At 37.4% G+C, this 22,283-nt stretch overlaps 1 protein-coding gene across 1 annotated transcript in view; it reads left to right on the forward strand.

Moving 5' to 3' along the window:
• The window catches only part of LOC138157377 (contactin-associated protein-like 2), a 2,155,842-nt gene that overhangs the window by 1,668,886 nt on the left and 464,673 nt on the right, over positions 1 to 22,283 (forward strand). The window contains exon 15 of the mRNA XM_069082919.1: positions 1 to 116. Within this exon, the coding sequence (XP_068939020.1) occupies positions 1 to 116 (116 nt within the window). The remainder of the gene's footprint in view (positions 117 to 22,283) is intronic.

Here is a 22,283-nt window from a genome sequence, read left to right on the forward strand (position 1 = left end):
TGGCTTGTTATCCTACAAAGATCATTTGCCTGTGAGCCAGGTGGTAGTTGGTGACATTGACCGACCTGGATCTGAAGCCAAACTGACCGTGGGCCCCGTACGCTGCCAAGGAGACAGTAAGTTGGCTAAGTAGCTGTTTAGTGAATGTTTTCTTCTTATGGCCTTGCAACTCTGTTTTCCCAGGCTTCTCAGGCTATCTTGAAATATGGGTGTACTCTTATCCTCGAGTTCTGCTGGAAACCTCATAAGTCAGTTCCCTCACAGAGCTGAATGAAGGACTGAATAGATATGTAGGATGTAGGGAGGTGGCCATAAAATCTCTAGCACAGGGGCCCAGATTTGGGCATAAAATATGCCCATTAATCTTCCTTGTATTGTATATGTAGCAACTTTGACTACCTAAGTTTATGGTGATATAAATAGGCATACTAATAGTATAAATGCAGCACTCTACAGCTGTGATGCCATCGAGGGCTGCTGTTAATACCATTAGCGGAACTATTTATACCACCATAAACTAAGTTTATGGTGGTATAAATAGCAGCATTATGGCTTAATGTATCATTGCAAACTTGGATTATGGCCATGTAAAGTTTGACATTATTGCTATCAAATTTCATCATCAGCAGCACTTGATGATACCTTGTAAACCAAAGATTGTTTCCTTAACTGTCTCTGCTTTTGGGATTAGGAGTGCAAAGAGGAACTTGGGGCTCCTTCTTGAGCCCTAAGTGGGAGGGAAGGGAGTTAGAATGATGGAAGTCCTGCCTAATTAAGGCTGCCATTAGGAGTTAATGTTCTTTGATACCCTTCACTGTGCTTTATATGCACTAGGAGAGAAAGGATGACAAAGATTGCCTTAGGGAATCCACCAGGAGTGTCCTGAGCGTTCCTTCTTCAGTATATATCTGTGAAACATTTTCTGTTTAAGAGACTGGGTTTCCCTGTCTGGTCCAGGCTAGATGTGTAGTGGTCAGTTATGGCTTGATCTTGCAACTGATTGGGGCAGAAACTTTGACCTTTTACTTCCTACCTGGGTCAGTTATTTCCCTCTTAAGCATCCTAGTAGCCCTTCCCCCACCTGGAAGGGTCTCACTATAATGGAGCCAGATGTAGTACAACTCAGAACTCCAGAAATCAAACAATTCTGGTTTAGCCTCCCCCAGTGTTGGAAACCACGGGATTGTACCACTGGTTAACATGTGACCCTACTAAATCTGTGGAAAATAATGGTCATGTGAAATCTTGACCAAAGGTCACTAAACTGGGCATGAGGAGACCTAGGCCTTGTTTCCACAAATGAGTGGTTACCCCAGAGATCTCAGGAAAACCCCCTCCATTTCCTCAGCTTTGGTTAGTAAAGCACTGACTGCTTCCTATGTTGCTCACAGGGAAGTGGTAAAGATAAAAGTGCCTTTTGCTCATTTCCTCCTTAAAAGGAAGCATCATTTAAGAAGGATATAACTTCTACTTCTGTAAATCATGGTAGAGTTAGAGCTACTCAGAACTGATTATCATACATACTCAGAGAAGTTTCCCAGGAACACAATGATGTTGACTTGAGAACTTATAATTGTCAGCTCTGGAACCATTTAAAGCAAACTCTTGCAAATTCAGATTGAACCAAAAGAGATATATTGGGCAGGATTGGGAAGGTGATAGCCCCACTGTCCTCTGTCCTGGTAGATCTATGTGTGGAATCCAATTTTTCTTTCTGGGAAGTACAATTGTAGAAGAATAATAGACTGGGGACCATCGGAAGGGCAACTAGGATGTTGAAGGGACTCAAGTTCATTCTGTATGATGAACAGTTCAGGAAACTGGGGATATTTTGCTTGAAGAAAAGACTTATGGAGTTCCTTATTACTCTACTTAAGGGCCTGAATGGCTAGAATATGGAAAAGAGATTTAACTTCTCTTTGATCCCAGAGGACAGCATTAAGAATGAGTCAAAGTTACAAAATGGACAAAATTTAGTAAATTAGTCAATTAACATTGACTAAGCACCTACTATGTACCAAGCCCTGGGCTAAATGCTTGGGACACAGAGAAGGGAAGTGACATAAAGAGATATTTCCCAATGGTTAAATCTATCTAAATGTGGAATGTCTTGCCCGAGAAAAAAGACTGAAGGTCTTCAAGCAATGGTTAGATGGCTATTTGTTAGTTGTATCAGAGAAGGGATTCCTTTCCAAGTACTAGTACAAGTACTACTTGGCCTCTGAAATATCTTCCTACTCATCTGTAATGCAAAAGAGGGATGGGGCTTGTGACAATTTTCTTTTATTTTTCATTTAGAACAAGAAAAAAGGCAGCCTCCTAAAATTAGTGTGATGAAGGACAGAATTTGGGCTTTTGCAAGTCTTTATAATATGATATTATTGCCTTTGCATAAACAGAGAGTGCATTCAAAGACAGGTACTAAGGGACTATTACTTGAGAGAAAGGGTTAATGCAAAAAAAAAATAAAGACAAAGTGTGGACTTTACAAATAACAAATGTTACCCAACTGTAAATTAAATTCACATTCATTTGGAGGCAGAGTTACTATTTATGAATACTATAATGCACAAGTGAAAGTGATCAATACATACTTCAAAAAGCAGGACATATCAAGATCATGTGAATATAAAGGCATGAGATGCATTCTTTGCATGGCATTCAGTCACCAGTCTCACTACTTTATGCCACATGCAATGTATGTTGATGGAGCAAGTCAGCAGGTTTGTCATATATACTTTCTAATTTTGAGATTAGCTTCTAAATAGGTGATAGTTACCTAGGAAGTAACTGAAGGAAATTGAATAATTGTACAGATCTGCATTACTATTCATGAAGATAAGAATAACTATACATATATATATATAGAGAGAGACAGAGAGGGAAAGAGATCGTGACACACACATTAGCATATCTTTCTATCCACACGCATATGTAGGAATGTGTGTATGTGCACACATGCACACACACACACTTTTACAAATTATGGCCATTCACCTTTTTCTACCCTAAACTCTTTTCCCTCTAGAAGGCACCAGTTGTTAAACAAGCCTATATTAGTTACTTAGTATGTTCCAGCCTGCATACAAAGAAAGGCACAAAACAGTCCCTGATCTCAAGGAGTTCACAGTCTAATGGAAAAAAGACAACATGTCAACAAGTATGTACAAATAAAATATATAAATATGAGTTAATTTGGAGATAGTTTCAGGGAAAAGGTATTTTCATTAAGGAGTACTGAGAAAGCATTCTTTAGCTGAGACTTGAAGGAAAGCAGGAAAATGAGGAAGTGGAGATGAGGAGGGAGAGAATTTCAGACATAAGAGACAGTGAGTGAGAATACTCTGAGGTAAGAGATGGAGGATTTTGTGTGAAGAAGGCCAGGAGCCTGGCAAGGAGATGCATGTCACGGGATCAGCAGAGTTTGTAGAAGGGAGGAGGCATAAGGACACTCCAAAGTTAGGAAGGGTCCAAGTCAAGAAGGGCTTTGAAAACCAAAAAGCCATTTGATCCCAGGAGCTACTGAACTGAAAGGAGATACACAGGACTTAAATACAAATTGAATAAAGTCAGAGCTCTTATTCATGACATCTTCTTCAACCCCATGTGAATATGTCCATATGAAGGAAATGTAAAAATGGGTTAAATATCTTCAGTTTAGTACTAGCTCTTGTACTGTCTAGATTTTTGCTTTTGGTCTCTCCCTCTGGGCCTCAGTTTTCTCACAGATGATTTTAAGGTTCCTTCCAGCTCTATCAACTTATGTTCCGCCATCTGGCACAGTGGATAGAATACTGAGGCTGGAGTTAGGAAGACCTAAGTTCAAATGTAGCTTCAGACACTTATTAACTTTGTGACCAGAGGTAAATCACTTACCTCAATTTTCCTTGGCTTCCTCAACTGTAAAATGGGGATACTAACAGCACCTAAGCGGCAGGATTTTTGTGAGGGTCAAATGGAATATTTGTCAAAAGCATTCAGTACAGTACCTGACATGGCTTATAGAAATATTTATTCTTTTCCCTTTCCTTATCCTTCCCCATGCCCCTCCTCCACCTTTATAGCCTAATGCGAATGTCACAAGAGTGATTTCATGGGTATTTTCTCAAAGTGTGACAGGACATTTTGTTGTTTCCGTGGTTAACTTTCCTTGATATTATTTATCTAAGTCTGATGTCCGAATCTACAGTAAAAGAAAAAAAGTCTAGTCTAGAAATGCCTCTTTCTGTCGTTGAGAGGTACAAGTGACTAAAGAAGTCATGGCAAGGTAGTGTAGAGATTTAAGGCCCCAAATCTATTCTGGAGCCCTGAAGAATGAAACAATTTTGGGGGCTCTGCCCAACCATTTCAGTGGTTTCGGTTGATTTCATCATGCCTGCTGAGTTTCATTTTTAGTTTGATTCATCTGAACCCATAGACCCTTATAATCAAAATGCTAAGGCAAATCAGTGAGTTCCACTCAGGTTGGCTGCACTTCCCATATAGCTTTGTGACATCAGTGTGCCCTTGCCTTTTCTTTGCAAACAGGTTCAAATGGAAACCTCAAATCTAAATGAAACTGAAAGCAGGGCTAGCCGTGGAAGGTTAGGAGAGATAAAAAAAAAAAGTCAGGTGAATTTCCAAAGCCCCCTTCTTGGACAAAACATTCCTATTAAATAATAAACAAAAGAGCTATTTGGAGGATAATGCAGTCTGATGGGGTGAAAACTAATTTGCCCAGGAGTATATTAATATTCTTGCAAGAAGTAGGTAAACTTTGCATTGAGTTTTCACTTGGAGTGTGTTGCTGGAAGATAATCAGGTGACCACCACAATCAGCAGGAAAAAGGCACCATGAACTCTAGGTAGGGTTTGAGAATTGTATCCTCTGTATCTTACCTCTGAGTGGAAACTCTAACCCTGACTGCTTTCTTTTCTTCATTGATAAACACATGGGATTTGACTTATCACAAAATAACTACTAGCATACCGTGGACAACAAAATTTCTAAAATTAAATGCAGGTGTTTATAAAAAGTTGTGTCAAAAACCTGTACCCTCTGTGCTTACCTTTCATCTCAGCTCTGACAGCTAGCAATTTCAAATAGTAAATATTCAATAGCTATAGAAAAGTAATACATGACAGGTTGCAGCGTTAGTCTCTAAAGTATAACTTAACTGTTTTCTATCAGTACATTATCTATCTGTGGGGGTCTTGAAGGAACTCCTAGAATTAAAATAGGGGAGAATTCTGGTCCTTTGATATCTGACTGGGAGGCTTTTGCCTAGAAAACATAGTGTTAGAAAACATTTTGAAACAAAGCTGAACAGAATCAGGTCAGGAAAACAGTCCAAGAATAGGACTTACTATGTGCCAGGAAAAGCTTTAAAATACAAAAAGAAGAGTTTATATTTCATTCTAGAGGACATAGAAAGTCATTGGAGGTGTTTAAGTAGGGGGGTCATATGGTTAAACATGTGATTACAGAAAATTGCTTTGGCAGCAATGTGTATAGGATGGACTGGAGTAGGCAGAGACTTAAGGCTGGGCTACCAATTAGGAGGTGGGAGTTCATGAAGGTAATAATTGAGGTGAGAGATAATGAGAGACTGAAAGAAGATGTTAACTCTGAGTGGAGAGGAGGCGTTGGGTGTGAGGATCTGTGGGGTGAGAGAGCATGAAGAGTCCAGGATAATGTTAACATTATGAAACTGGGAGACTAGAAGGCCACTGGGACCTTTGACAGAAATAATGACATTGTAAAAAAGAAAGGATTCAGATGAAAGATATTGAATTCACTTTTAGACATGTTGAGTTCGTGACATCTCTGGGACATCTACTTTGAAATGTCTAATTGGCAATTGCTGACTTGGGACTAAAAGCTCAAGGGAGAGACAAGGGACTGGCTATATAGATCTAGGGATCTTCTACATGAAGAAGGTAATTAAACCCATGAGAGTTGATAAGGTTATCAAAAGAAAGATTGTAGAGGGAATACCCACAGGAAGAAAAAATGCAAAACCTAGGAAGCTTTCCTGACTGCAAAGCACGAGTAGGCAAAAATTCTAGATTCACAGAGTTTTCAGTATGCAAATTCCATTACTCAGGATTTTTGAGGTGATTCAAAAAGGCAAGTATAAAAAAAACTGTCAAAGTAGTTCAAGGAAGATTGATTCAAAGGTCAGAGATAAAACATGATGTGGAAAGACAAAAGAAAGGACAGGGGAATTTTATACGCATTCAAATCATACCAGGGAAGTTTGCTGTGGGAATTTCATCATAATCAATGTCATTATAAAACATTTTCTGTGTGCCAATGGTTGTGTTAAATCCTAGAGATACAAAGACAAAAGTGAAACAGTCTGTCACCTTAAGGAACTCACATTCTATCCATTCTCTCACACATTACAGGGAATAAAAGGGATGATCTTATTTGTGAAATGACAGTAATAATAAAACTACTCATAACTGTAATCTGTTAGTAGCAACAGTTAGCCCTTGTTTTATCTTCCAAAGGAAGCAGGATTGGCCCTCGAATTCCAAAGGAGGAGGGATATTTCTTAATATATCATAGCATGATAATGCTAAGTCCAGAAAGGATTTCAGTAACCATTTAGTTCAAACCCTTCCTTTTATAGAATAGGAAACTGAGACTGAGGAAAGTTAAGTGACTTATCTATATAGGCAGTAAGCCTCAGAAGTGGGATGGCTTCTCTCTACTGCCAACTAGACATCTATAATTATTTTGTAGCTGCTTGCTACCTTCAACTAGGGAAGCTAGGTGGCAAAGTGGATAAAGCATCTTGTCTGGAGTCAGGAAAACCTGAATTTAAATCCAGCCTCAAATGGCTGTGTGACCTTGGATAAGTCACTTAAATCTGCATCAGTTGCTTATCCATAAAATGAGCTGGAGAAGGCAGTGGTGAACCACTCTAGTATCTTTAATCAAGGAAATCTCCAAAATAATAGGGGCAGCTAGGTGGCACAGTGAATAGAGCACTGGAGTCAGGAGGACCTGAGTTCAAATCCAGCCTCAGACACTTAACACAAAAACTGCCCTGTGACCTTGGACAAGTCACTTTACCCCAATTGCTCTCCAAAAAGAAAGTCTCCAAAATAGGGTCACCAAGAGTCAGACTTGACTGAAACAACTAAGCAACAATAACAACAACCTTCCACTAAATGCCTCTTTTTTTCCAGCAGTGGAAGTCTAATGAATTCCCAAATCAGTTCTCTTCCTAAGAGCTTAGGAATTACAGTCAGTATGTTTATTTTTGAGAAGATATCACCATGTAATGTATCATGAAATGCTCTAACATGAGGATAGGGGTTATAGTATAAAAGAAGGTTCTGAACTAGGTTCTGAACTTCAGAAAGGAATTAGGTAGGGAGATAATAACAACAAGAATACACATGAAGTCATATACATGGATGGAATGAATCTCAAAAGAGGAGGAAGTAGGTGAGTGATGGTGGCAGATGGAGGGTCTAGGAAGAAACACTGAGGAGCAAAGAACTCGCCACCTACTTTCTTCTGGTTCTGCATGTTCAAGGACCCGAGAGAAGCAGCAACTAACACTGGAAAGGTCATTCAGGGTTGCAGTCTTCCCTAGAGGACCAAGTTTCTGTAAAGGAAAGTGTGAAATGAAGATATTAAAGATGAAGAGAAGTTTATTGATGCTCAGTAGGTGGTTCCAGAGGGCATCTTTGAAGTGATAGAATTGAATTAGCTAGAGATAAGAGTAAGAGAAAAGATAGTAGGGGAAAATGCTTAATATTTGGAGAGAATAAAATGCAAATTTGCCAGCCATTGGTACCAGTTGGTTTGTTGATGTATTACAGGGAACCGTGATGATGATAGCTGGTAGTGGGCCAATGTTCCCTTTCCAAACACAAAGGGCCTGGAGATGGGGGAGGGGAGGAGGGTGATAGCAGTGAGTTCATTCGTGAAAACTGGTTGCCCAGGGGTTGGACTGAACTCACCTGTGGCCCAGCCTACTAATTACTGCCCAAGATGACAAGTGAGGAGGCATTCCTTGAGAATACTCAGCTGTCAGGCCTGATAGGCCCTGGCACATGCAATATGTTGACTGTGTCCAAGGCCCTATTTAGAAGAACACCAGACTTCTGCCTAAGGTTCAAGGCTTTCTGCCCTCAGCTCTAGCTCCTTCATTAAAAATCAAAACAAGAGATGTGAACTCAGAGAATCTTCAACTTGACAGACTAAAAGGGAAGTTGCAGATTATATAGTTTAAGTCCAATGCAAAGAATATGTAATTTTTCTCAACATAGGCATTCCATCCACTGATGGAGCGACTGACCATCTAGAATTAGCTGATGGTCCATGAGAGTTCCCTTGACCAAAAGATCCATCTTACTGCAGTCTGTTGATGAGACTCTCCAAAAGTAGCTAGTCAATGGAGAGACAGTTCTCATTAAACTTGTGCTGAAGCTGCAGCTTGGTAGACCTTTTAGAGCTGGTACTTCACTGATACAGACAGTCTCTGAGAAGTAAGGATCACTCTCCTACCTTGTTGAAGTATCGGCATAGGACTGAACATTCCTTCCCCTCATCTTGTAAGAACCTTGAGAGGAAAGATTATTTCATTCTTTGAATTGGTATGTTCAGTGACAAGGACAGTACCTGGGAATGTAATATGTGCTTGTTGATTAATTGCTAAATGCTATCATCTAATACAGGGGTGAGGAAACTATGGTCTCAAGGTGGCCTTCTAGGTCCTTGGGTGCAGCCTTTTAACTGATTCCGTTTTATAGAAATATTTTTATTAAAGGGATTTGTTTTGTGAAGTTTGGATTCAGTCAAAGGGCTTCACTTGAGGACATAAAGAGTCAAATGTGGCCTTGAGGATCCAGGTTCCCCCTTCCCTGGTCTAATGGTTTAGAGCAGTGAAATGATGAAGTTATCATCTGATAAATAGAGCACCCTGAAACATAAAGTGGCATCATAGATTATAAAGAACTCTGGATTTGCTATCGGGGGACTTGAGTTCAAAATCTTGTCCCTCTCTTACTACCTGTGTGACACTGGGAAAGTCATTTAACTTTTCTTTTCTTTTTTTTTTGGGGGGGGGGTTTGGAGGGCAATTGGGGTTAAGTGACTTGCCTAAGGTCACATGGCTAGTTTTTTTGTGTGTTAAGTGTCTTAGGCCAGATTTGAACTCAGGTCCTGCTGACTCCAGGGCCAGTGCTCTATTCACTGTGTCCAGTGGCTATTCACTAGCCACCCCATTTAACTTTTCTGAACCTCAGTTTCTACATCTGTAAAATAAGGGAGTTTTGGCAAGATCTCTTCTAATTTTAAAGCAAATAATCCATGATCTTTTTAATATAAACATTCTTGGCAAGGTCCAGTAATCAAGAGAGATATTGAAGCACAAAGGTAAAGCTTTGGAAAGGATCTTTAGCCCTGGCCCCTTCTAATCATCTGCAAGAGATGCAATAACAAAATATTGGAATGCCCAATATTACCCCTACTGTGATAGCAGCCATCTGGAAAACCCTATAGATAATTCACAACAGCAGGGACTGGGGTTTTGAGAGCAGAAAGTTGCTTACTTCTAATTACTACCTTCACTTTTCTCAGTTCTGGATGCTTTTTGGTTGATGGCAAGAGAAAAAAAAAGTAGTGATTTATGTTGGGGGAAACCATTAACCTGGATTCTTTTTATTTAATGCTGGAGCCCCATTTCAATTTCTACAGGCACCTGAACAGCTGCAAAGCAGCAGGAATCCTAAGGATAAGTAGAAAGCATAATATTAGAGTGCCACAGCCCAAACTGATTCCTACCATGGGGCCAAGCATTCTAGGGCATGTCTGAGGTCAGTCCCAATTACAAAAGCAGCAATTTGTGGAAAACGGGAACAAATCTTTTTTGGTTTGTGACTTCTAAGTTGTGCCTCAGGCACCAAGTTATTTTAACCCAAGATTCCATTAACTATATTTGGTGACCCACCTCTGCTTGCAAATTCACTTTGTTGTGAGTATTACAGTTGTAGAACTTAAAAGATTTACCTGCTTTGCAGCATACCTGCTTCTCTTTTATGAAATTGATTCCATCAAGCATTCACTGAAATGAGATCATTTGGAAATGTTTTTAGTATTGCTGCCTTTTATAGTAGTAAAAAAAAATATCAGGTTCATAGTCAGATCATCTGGGTTTAGATCTCACCTCTGCAAATAGCTGCAGACGTGACTTGGGAAAAGTCATTCCACTTCTCTGAGTCTCATTTTCTTCATCTGTAAAATAAGTGGTTTGGATGAGATGACCCTCTATGGTCCTTTCTACCTCTAAGTCCTATGATCCTTGAGAGTACTTCAAATGAAGAACATCCTATGTAGAAAAACGATAGAATTATGGATTTGTTATATATTGGTGATTCTTATGTTTTTTGTTATGTAAACTAGTTAGAAAAATGTTTAAATAAAATTATCTGAACCAAAGCTTGGTTGACTCTCTCCAAGATTATCTATCCAGCTGCTACCATTTTGTGAATTGAATGGAAGAAACTCAGTTAAATTCAAAAGTGTTTAATTGGACACATGCAACTTGTTCTTTACTATGCACAGCACTGCAAGGGATATGAGAATTATAGTCTAGAATGTTTCAAGGTTCCTGTCTTCAGGGAAATTTCAGTCTACTTTGGAGATTAGGAGAAAAAGAGAAAAATAGTGGTGGTGGAGCTTTGGCTTCCCAGTAGAAATTGGGATAGGAATAATGGCTAAAGAAACCTGTAGGGACAGTTTTCTTCAGTGAAGCTTTCTACGATTCCCTTTCTTGGGATTCTTTTCTTCAGGTGCTTCCCACCCATTTCAAAGAAAGATTGCTTTGTCTCAGTGTCTCATACTTGGTCAAGAATAGATTTAGTGCTAACATTCTGTATTTGTATGTTTTGTAGCTGCAGAGCAGTGGAAAAATCATTGGATTTAAAATTAGAGATTCTTGGTTTGAATCAGCTAAATGACATTGGCTAATTCTGGCACTCCTTCCTCCAATGCAGTAAGTGCTCAAGGTAGTAAGTGACTGAGCTGGGATTTAGTGTAGGCTCTCTAATTTTAAATCCAATGATCTTTCCACTACATTGTAGTTCCAAAAAAGAGAGATACAATTGATAGAATATTAGCACTGACGTAATGTAAACAGTTCTAAACCATTTTTTAATAGAGCTTGACAGAAATCCAGATATGGAACAGGGAAAATATAAGATTCTTTTGCTATTATTTTTGGTTTTTCCATTTTTTCTCTTTCTCTTTTTGTCTCTTTTTTATTAATCAATTTATTTATTTTTAGCTTACAACATTCAGTTCCACAAGTTTTTGAGTTACAAATTTTCTCCCCCACCATCTCCTACCACCTCCCCACCTATGGCAGCATGCAATCCAATATAGTTTCTACAAATACCTTCACATTAAACATTATTCAAGTTGTAAAGAAGGATTATAACCAATGGAATGAACAATGAGAAAGAAGGAGTAAAACAAAACAAAAAAATAAAGAGAGCACGTAGTTTGCTCCAATCTGCATTCACACTCAGTAATTCTTTCTCTGGACATGGATAACCCTTTCCATCATGAGTCTTTTGGAGTTGTCTTGTAGCCTTACATTGCTGGGAGAAACCCAGTCTATCAACGTTAGTCATCATAGATACAATGTGTCTGTAATTGTGTACAATGTTCTCCTGGTTCTCTTCTCCTCACTCAGCATCAATTTATATAAGTCACTGCAGGTTATTATGAAGTCTGTCTGGTTCTCATTTCTTATAGCACAGTAGTATTCCATTACATTCATATACTACAACTTGTTTAGCCCTTCCCCAATTGATGGGCATCCCCTTGATTTCCAGTTCTTTGCCACCACAATAAGAGCTGCTATAAATATTTTTTTTAAATACAGGTCCTTTTCCCACTTGTAGGATCTCTTTGGGATATAACCCAAGAAATGGTATTTCTGGGTCAAAGGATATGCACATTTTATACCCTTTGGGCATAGTTCCAAATTGTTCTCCAGAATGGTTGGATCAGTTCACAGCTCCACCAACAATGCATTAGTGTTTCAATTTTCCCACATGTTCTCCAGCATTTATCATTTTCCTCTTTTGTCATGTTAGCCAATCTGTCAGGTAAGATGTGATACCTCAGAGTTGTTTTGATTTGCATTTCTCTAGCCAACAGTGATTTAGAACATTTTTTCACATGATTAATAGATAATTTTAATTTCTTCCTCTGAAAACTGCCTGTTCATATCCTTTGAACATTTGTCTTTTGGAAAATGACTTGTATTATTAGAAATTTGACTCAGTTCTTTCTATATTTTAGAAATTAGGCCTTTATCAGAGACACTGGTTATAAAAATTCTTTCCCAATTTGTCACTTCCCTTCTAATCTTGGTTACATTGGCTTTGTTTGTACAAAACCTTTTTAATTTAATATAATGAAAATTATTCATTGTGCGTTTTGTAATGCTCTCTATCTCTTTTTTGGTCATAAATTCTTCCCTTCTCCATAAATCTGACAATTCCTTGATCTCCCAGATTGCTTACAATATCAGCCTTTATATCTAGATTGTGAACCCAGTTAGACTTTATTTTGGTATACAGTGTAAGATATTGGTCTATGCCCAGTTTCTGCCATATTATTTTCTAGTTTTCCCAGCAGTTTTTGTCAAATAGTGAGTTCTTATCCAAAAAGCTGGAGTCTTTGGGTTTGTCAAATAGGAAATTTACTATCATCATTGACTACTCTGTCTTGTTTTCCTAATCTATTCTACTTATCTACTACTCTATTCCTCAGTCAGTGCAAAGTAGTTTTGAAGACTGCTGCTTTATAACACAGTTTAAAATCTGGTATGGATAGGCCACCTTCCCTAGCATTTCTTTTCATTAATTCCCTTGATGTTCTGGACCTTTTGTTTTTCCAGATGAATTTTGTTACTATTTTTCTAGTTGTGTAAGATAATTTTTTAATAGATTGATTGATATGGTACTAAATAGGTAAATAACTTTAGGTAAAACCATCATTTTTATTATATTAGCCTGACCTAACCACAAAAAAACTGATGTTTTTCCAATTAGTTAGATCTTACTTTATTTAAGTAAAAAGCGTTTTGTAATTGTATTCAAAAGTTGCTGGATTTGTTTTGACAGGTAGACTCCCAAATATTTTATAATATCTACAGTAACTTCAAATAGAATTTCTCTTTCTATTTCTTGCTGTTTGGCTTCATTAGAAATATACAAGAATGTTGAGTGTTTATATAGATTATTTTATATCCTGCAACTTTGCTAAAATTATTTATTATCAGATTTTTACTTGAATCTCTAGGATCATCTAAGTAAATCATCATATAATCTGCAAAGAGCTTAGTCTCTTCTTTTCTAATCTAATTCTTTCCATTTATTTTTCTTCTCTTATTGCTACAGTTTATATTTCTAGTACCAAACTTAATAAGAGGGGTGAGAGTGAACATCCTTGTTTCACCCCTGATCTTATTGGAAATGCTTCTGGCTTATCCCCATTATGTATAATACTTGCTGATGGTTTTAGAGAGATGCTACTAATTATTCTAAGGAAGACTCTATTTATTCCTATGCTTTCTAGGATTTTATTATGAATGAGTGTTGTAACTGTCAAAAGCTTTTTCTGTATCTATTGAGAAAATCATATGGTTTCTACTAGTTTTTTAGTTGATGTGATCAATTATACTGATAGTCTTCCTAATATTGAACTATCCTTGCATTCCTGAAATAAACCCTACCTGATCAAAGTGTATTCTTTTCTTGATGAGTTTCTGTAATCTTTTTTGGTGATATTTTATTTAAAATTTTTTCATCTATATTCATGAGGAAAATTGAACTATAATTTTCTTTTTTGGCTCTTCCCAATTTAGGTATCAATACCATATTTGTATCATCAAAAGAATTTGGTGGGACTCCTCCAATTTTCCCAAATAGTCTATAAAGTATTGGAATTACTTATTCTTTACATGTTTGATAGAATTTTCTTGTAAATTCATCTGGCCCTGGAGATTTTTTCTAGGGAGTTCATTGATGGCTTGTTCAATTTCTTTTTCTGAGATAAATTTATTTAAGTATTTTGCTTCCTCTTCAGTTAATCTGGGCAATTTATATTTTTGTAAATATCTATCCATTTTCACTAAGATTGTCAAATTTGTGGGCATAAAATTGAGCAAAAAATTCCTAATTATTGTTTTAATTTCCTCTTTATTTGGAGGTAAATTTACCTTTTTAATTTTTGATACTGGTAATTTGGTTTTCTTCTTTCTTTTTTAATCAAATTGGCTAAAGGTTTATCAATTTTATCTCTTTTTTTCATAAAACCAGCTCTTATTTTTATTTATTAGTTTGATAGTTTTCTTTTTTTCTTTTTTTTTTTTTAAGCAATTGGGGTTAAGTAACTTGCTCAGTGATTTCTGGGTGTGGTGCTGAGTATCTGAGCCCGGGATTCGATCCAGGTCATCCCAACACTGGAGCCGGTGCTCTTACTCGCTGAGCCACCTGGCCGCCCCTAAGCAATTGGGGTTAAGTAACTTGCTCAAGGTTACACGGCCAGGTGTTTCTGGGTGGGTGCTAAGTGTCTGAGCCCGGGATTCGATCTCCAGGTCAATCCTGACACTGGAGCCGGTGCTCTTACTTGCTGTGCTACCTGGCCGCCCCCTTGATAGTTTTCTTGATTTCAATTTTATTAATCTCTCCTTTGGTATTCAGTATTTCTAATGCTATTTAATTAGAGATTTTCAGCTTGTTCTTTTTCTAGTTACATGCTCAATTCATTGATCTCCTTTTTTCTCTATCTTCTTTATGTAAGCATTCAGAAATATAAAACTTCCCCTAAGAACCACTTTCATTGCATCCCCTATGTTTTGGTACATTGTCTCATTATTGTCATTCTCTTGAAATTACTGATTGTTTCTATGATTTGTTTTTGACCCTCTCAATCTTTAGGATTAGATTATTTAGCTTCCAATTAGTTTTCAGTCTATCTTTCCATGGTCCTTTATTATATATAATTTTTATTGCATCATGATTGTATTTTTTCTTCCTTTCTGTACTGAATTGTGAGGTTTTTATGCCCTAGTACTTGGTCAGTTTTTGTGTATGTGCCATGTATCACTGAGAAGGTATATTCCTTTTTCTCTCCATTCAATTTTCTCCAAAAGTCTATCATATTTACCCTCTCTAAAATTCTATTTACCTCCTTAACTTCTTTCTTGTTTATTTTGAGGTTAGATTTATCAGGTTCAGAGAGGGGGAGGTGGAGGTCCCCCATTCATATAGTTTTGCTATCGATTTCTTCCTCTAACTCCCTTAAATCTTAACTCCTCTAAAAATCTGGATGTTATGCCACTTGGTACATATATGTTTAGTAATGATATTGCTTCATTGTCAATAGTGCCTTTTAACAGGATATAATTTCTTTCCATATCTCTTTTAATTGGATATATTTTTGCATTTGCTTTGTGTGACATTAGGATAGCTATTCCTGCTTTTTTTTTTTTAACTTTAACTGCATTATAATATATTTTACTCTACCCTTTTACCTTTACCCTGTATGTATCCCCCTGTTTCAAATGTGTTTCTTGTAAACAGCATATTGTAAGATTATGGTTTTTAATCTATTCTGCTATATGCCTCTGTTTTATGGGAGAATTTATCCCATTCACATTCACAGTTATGATTACTATCTGTGTCTTTTTCTCCATCCTATTCCCTCCCCTGTTTATGCTTTTATTTCTGCCTTCTCCTGTCCCCTTCTTAAGAGTTTTCCTTTTGACCACTGCCTCCCTCAACGTTCCTTCCTTATCAGCCCCCCCTCTCTTTCCTACCATTTCCCCTTACTGCTTCTTCCCTCCCTTCTAACCATGCCCCCCCTTTCTTTTCCCTTTCCCCTCCTATTGCCTGTAAGGCATGTTAGACTTTTATACTGAACAAAGTATGTTATTCCCTCCTTGAACTAAATCTAATGAGAGTAAATCTCAAACAGTGCTCCTTTCTCTCACTTCTTTCCCTCTAGTATAATAGGTTTTTGTGTCTCTTCATGTTAGATTCCTATAGTTAATTGAGTATGTTATTCCTTGAATCAAAACCAATGAGAGTAAAGCTTATACAATGTTCATCTCTCTCCCTTCTTTCCCTCTACTACATTTTTATGCCTCTTCATGTGACATAATTTACTCTTTTCTGCCTCCTCCTTTCCTCTTCTCCTATTACAATCCCTTTGCACCCCTTAACAAGTTTTTTTAATCATCACATTAGTTAATTTATACCCACATTCTCTAAGTATATCCCTTTTAAATGTCATGATAATTATTCCATTCCCAATATTGACAGGTATCATTCTCCCATATAGTGATGTATACAGTTTGCCCTTATTGAATAACAAGCTCTCTGTGTGTATGTGTGTGTGTGTGTTTTCCCTGTTTACCTTTTTATGTCTCTCTTGAGTCTTGTATTCAGAGATCAAATTTTCAATTGAGCTCTGGCCTTTTCATCAGGAAGATCTGAATGTCCATTATTTCATTGAATGACCATCTCCTTGCTTGAAAGATGATGCTCAGTTTTGCTGGGTAGCTGATCCTTGTTTGTAGTTCAAGTTCCTTTGCCTTACACTACATTATATTACAATCCCTCTGTTCTTTAAATGTGGAAGCTGCTAGGTCCTGTGTGATCTGACTGTAGTTCTGTGACATTTGAATTGTTTCTTTCCGGCTGCTTACAGCTTTTTTTTATCCTTTACCTGATAATTCTAGACTTTGACTACAATTTTCCTTAGAGTCTTCAACTTGGGATCTCTTTCAGAAGATGTTTGGTGGTTTCTTTTGATAAATATTTTACCCTCTGGTTCTAGGACCTCAATGCAGTTTTCCTTGACGATTTCTTGGAAAATGTTGTCCAGGATCTTTTTTTCATCTTGGTTTTCTGGTAGACCAATAATTCTTAGATTATCTCTCCTGGATTTATTTACCAGGTCAGTTGATTTTCCAATGAGATAGTTTACATTTTATTTTATTTTTTAATTCTTTGGATTTTATTTGACTGATTCTTGATGTCTCATAGAATAATTAGATTTGATTTGTCTAATTCTGATTTTTAGTCAATTGTTTTCCTCAGTTTTTGAACCTCCTTTCCCATTTGTTTAGCTTTTACTTTTATGGAGTTATTTTCTCCAGTTAGATTTTGTACCTCTTTTTCCATCTGACAAATTTTACTTTTCAAGGAGTTATTCTCTTCAGTGATGGTTTTTTTTTCCTTTTTGTCAAGTGCATTTTTAAAATAATTGGTCAATTTATCTTCTACCTATCTAATTTGACTTTTAAAATCCTTCTTGAGCTCTTCCAAGAATGCTTTTTAAGACTATGCTTCAGATATCAGTATAGGGTCAATGCTGTCCTCTTCTGATATTGGTTCTTGTTCACAATAATAGGATTCTATAGACTTTTTTTCTAATTTGCTTTTTGCCCATTGTGATTGCCTATTTCCTGACTTATAAAGTGGATCTCTGCTTCTGGGGTACAGAGAGGTCTCTGACCCACATTTCTTATGCTGGGAGTTAGGGGCCTGGTTATTGGTTTTGTGTGCTTTAGCCTGTGAATGCCTAGACTGAGGCAGGCAAGGACTTGTGGTGTTTCCCCAGGATTACACTGAAGCCTACTGTGTGAGGTATGGGAGAGGGGTGGTCTGGCTGTTTCAGGATTCCTCCTTCTCTCCTCTGGGCTATAGCTCAGGCATGCTCAGTCACTAATGGTGGGCTGCACTGGTGTTTGCCAATTCCCCTGTTTGTGCTAAGACACACTGGGAGTTCTGGTGTTAGTGCTTCATGGGTCCACCCCCCAGGGTTTAGGATCCCCTGCTGGTTGGCGGAGATGGGGCTCTCATTGGGACACCTCTGTCTTGCGCTTTAGCCTCAGCACAGCCATAGCCACACCCTTCCTCCAGGTTTTCCAAGCATGCCGTTGGTTCTACTATTTCAGGATTTTACATTGGGGCAATATTCTCGAGTTTTCAAGGTCAAAGAGGGTGATGAGAGCAGCTACAGTTTATGCCATTGTCTTTGCTCATGGAAATTCAGGTAGGTGATTTTTAAACATCCAGATTGTGGACTGATAGCCCTAGGAGTAGCTGTTGCCACTGCCATGGGCCTTGTACTTGTCTCTTACCCTGCTCCATCAGACCCCTGTCCTTCAGTGAGAGGTCTAGGATTCACCCCTATGGTGGGTGAATCAGTTCGCCTGGGCACACTTTGGCTCTGCTGTGGTTGGTTCTGTGCTGGTGAAGCCCACACACTTTGGGCTCTGTGCTGCCCCTTTCCCTTGCCCACTCTGCCCTGCCCCCATGCAACAAATTCTACCAATTGACTTCCCAGACTTTCCTGTGCTAGAAATCAGCCACACTTCATCTCCCAATGGATTCTGCCACTCTAAAATCTGCTCAGATTCACTTTTTAGAGGTTACTGAAGGAATTCATGGAGGAGTTCAGGTGAGTTGCTACTTTTACTCTGCCATCTTGGCTCTGCCCCTTTTCTTTTTGGTTCTTAAAATAACTTTTTTTGTTGTTTTAAGGGATCACTTTCTGGGAAGGGAATGGGAGATATAGGAGGAAATAAGATGATATAAAAATATTTTTTAAAATTTATCAAAAGATCAAAATCAAAAAGAGTGTTAGATTCAGTACCGAGAGAACTGAGTTCTAGCCCCAGCTCCACTCCTATTTTTCCTTGTGACTTTGACAAAGATGCTTAGCCTCTCCTAATTTGTTTTCTCATCAGTAAAATGATGAAGTGGGACTAGATTTTTTGTTTCTTTCTGGATATAAAGTGCATGTGTGAAAAATCTGTGTATTTAAATAGTGTACATGAATAGTCAGCTTTCTTGTCATAAAAAAAACTTTTCACCCATATTTGTTGTCCTATAGTCACAATATGTAGCTATTTCAGCTATATTTTCATTACATGATTACAGAATGCTAGAGGTAGAAGTGACCTTATAGGTCATCTAGAGCAGAGGTGTATGAATCCAAACTGGATTCAGTCAAAAGCTCACACTTGAGGGCCTTGAAACCTCAGGTTCCCCACTCCTGGGCTAGACTGACCCTTTTCCATTTAAAAATGAGATGTGGGGGTGGGGTAGGGGAGAGTGTAGTGGTAGCTAGCAGAAGTAATAGTAGCAGCAATAGTAATAGTAGTTGTTGTATATACGTATAAATATATATCTATATATACATACACATATACATATATCTTTTTCTTTTAAGAAAGCCTTTTATTTATATCTTTTGTTTTCCAATCAACTTCATTTCTAAATATCTTCCTGCCCCACTCCAAGAGACAAAAACTTAAAAATAAAGTTTAGCAAAATATCTTAACATATCAACTGAATTTAAAAGTATAGTTAGTATTCCACATCCATAGTCTTTTACATCTGTAAGGAATAGAAGACAGGACACTTTATTCTTTCTCCTTCAAGGTCAAGATTAACAGTAAGAATTGAATAGCATTGAGTTTTAGTTATTGTTGCTGCTGTCGTTAACATTGTTTTAGTTATGTGTATATTGTTTTCCTTGTTATGCTTACCTTACTTTGAATAAGTTTACATGAGTACTCCTATGCTTTTCTAACTTTGTCATATTTATTTTCTTGCATCATGGTAATATTATATTGTAGTCAGTTTCCATACGTTTTTAGTCATTCATCAGTCAATAGCTATCTGCTTTGTATGTACTTCTTTGCTCCTAGCAAAAGCATTTTGGTGTATGTGGGATCCTTGTTTCTACTGACCTACTTGGGGCATTTGCCTAGTAGGTGGATCTACAGGTTCGGGGATATGGACATTCTTTTTCTGTAAATGTATATTTAAAAAAAAAACAATGTTTTGCACTCACTGTGTTATCTGTACTGTGCTAGGTGCTAGAGAGAGAGATTCAAAGGAAGCAAATGACAAGGTCTCTGACTTTAAAAGGTTTATAATAGAGTTGGAAAGACAAGACATAATCCTGAGCAAAGTTAAATAACGTTAAAAAATTTAAATAACATTTCACAACAACAATAGGAAGGATGTCACAAGGCAGTCCATGATTAATTGCCCAATGAATTGAGCAGACAATAATTGCTATAGGAGCTTGGAGGAGGGAAGCATCACCTCATTTATATGCCAAGCTATTTTTAATCCCAATAGAGGCTTTGCCTATTTATTCATCACAAAGCAAAAATGAAAATTATGACTCTTTTGTAGCTTGAAATTCCCTTGAATGAGATGTTTATCTCAAAATTAAACTCAAAAGAAAAGTTCCTTTGCTTCGCGCTGATATTTTCTGCATCATTTCTAAATTAAGATGCACAAGAAGCCCAAAATCTATGGAGCCATTGTTTAAGCTAAATTAGATTAACCTTTCTCCTCCTCCCCCCTGCCCTTCCTGACCCACATGGAGCTCTCTCCACTTTTGTTTACCCAAGTCTCAAGGTTATCTCTGTCAAAATTGCAATTAGTCTGTACTTCAGACCTATTGTTAGGGTACTATGCTGAGAGCTATAAACTACCTCACTCTGGCATAATTAAAACAATGTTCCAGTTCACCTGTTTTATGATACCTACTTGGCTTTTCATAAAGCATCTTTTCACAACCCTAACTGTGTTCAGACCTTTAAAACTACAGCACGTTACCAAGGAGGAACATGAATGTTTCAGTCTTTCAAATCAGTCAAAAGTTCTGTTACTATAAAAGTTATTATGTTATGGTATGAGAAAAGAAGCCCTTCATCATATGGCTCTATAATAAAAAAGCAATGCTTTGAATAAGGTTTATAAAGCACTTTCTTCCATACCTGTGAGGAAAGGGTTCATCATCTCCATTTTACTTCTTAAATTAATGACTTCTTCCATGCTTGCTCTCAAGGAGTTTACATTCTACATAGCAGAGATAGTAAAAAAAATTACGGACATACAAGATACAGAGTAGAAGAAATATTAGATTGAAAGTTTCTAGTAGATGGGAGGACCAAGGAAGGACTCTTGTAGGAGGTGACATTTGAATTGTATTCTGAAGGTAATGAAGAATTGTAAGAGATTTGGCATTCCAGGTACAGGAAATGGTATAAAGGCATAAGGATGGAAGATGGGGTATCCATGTTCAAGGAATAGTAAGTAGACCAGGAGATTGGATGAAAGTAAAATAGAAAAAGAAAGGAAAGAGAAGAAGGAACAGTTTGCAAAGAGCTTTAAATAGTAAACAAAGACTTTGTATATGATCCATTAGATTGTGAGCTCCTCAAGGGCAAGGACTGACCTTTGCCTTTCTTTGTATTCCTGGCACTTAGCATGGTACCTGGAACATAGTGGAGTCTTGATAAATTTTTGTCACCTACCCATTAGAATTTATTGATTGGGAGATCAGGACAATATGGTTAGATAAACTCTTTTTGGAAAATCACGGTGTCTATTATGTGGAAGATAGATTGGAAAATGTCCTACATGATCTAAAAGATGTGTATTCCAGTTAAAAGTCCTATGATCCTATATATATGAATACTAAACTGATATTGATTATCCTCTGTTTACCTTCTGTCTTTGAATATTATTTTGAATTGAGAATATTCTTATGTTTTCAGTTAAAAGCAATATGGAGAACTCCCTATCATCATTCATCCAATTAATTCATTTTGATAATTTTATTGAACACCTATGTTCAAGATACTGTGCTAGGTGTTGTAGAGAACAAAAATACGAGTAAGTCATGGTTCTTGTCATCAAGGGAAAAGATCTAATAGGGATCTGCCTTTGACACAAGTCCCAGAAAAACAATTGCCTATAAGAAGGAGATTCCTTGAAAGGGAGACAATATGACTTAATAGAAGGAACACTAAATTTGAAGTCACATGACCTAGATTTAGCTCCCAGCCTGGCTACTTATTAACTGTGTGACTGATGCCAACCTCATACTTCTGAGCCTCATTTTTCCCACCTAAAAAATTGGAATAATAATTGAACTACATATCTTATAAGGCTGCTGTGAGGATAGTACCTTGTTACCTTTTAAATAATTATATAAATTTGAGTTATTGTTATGAATATTAGACAGTAGTTTCCTTTGTAGATTGTCATATGACTTCATGACATGGAAAGAATTGACAATGACTATCACACAGAAGTCAATGGACCTCTCACAGTGGGTGTGAACAGACTACAACAGATAACAGACAAGGAACTTCAAAGAATGAGGAACAAATATGGAGCTTCCAAGAATAATGAGGATAGGATATTCTCAGGGAAATTAAAAT

This window comes from Petaurus breviceps, unplaced genomic scaffold (genome assembly GCF_028583685.1).
Source record: "Petaurus breviceps papuanus isolate PSGF00001 unplaced genomic scaffold, PetGlider_PUasm1.0 112, whole genome shotgun sequence".
Classification (NCBI taxonomy): Eukaryota; Metazoa; Chordata; class Mammalia; order Diprotodontia; family Petauridae; genus Petaurus; species Petaurus breviceps.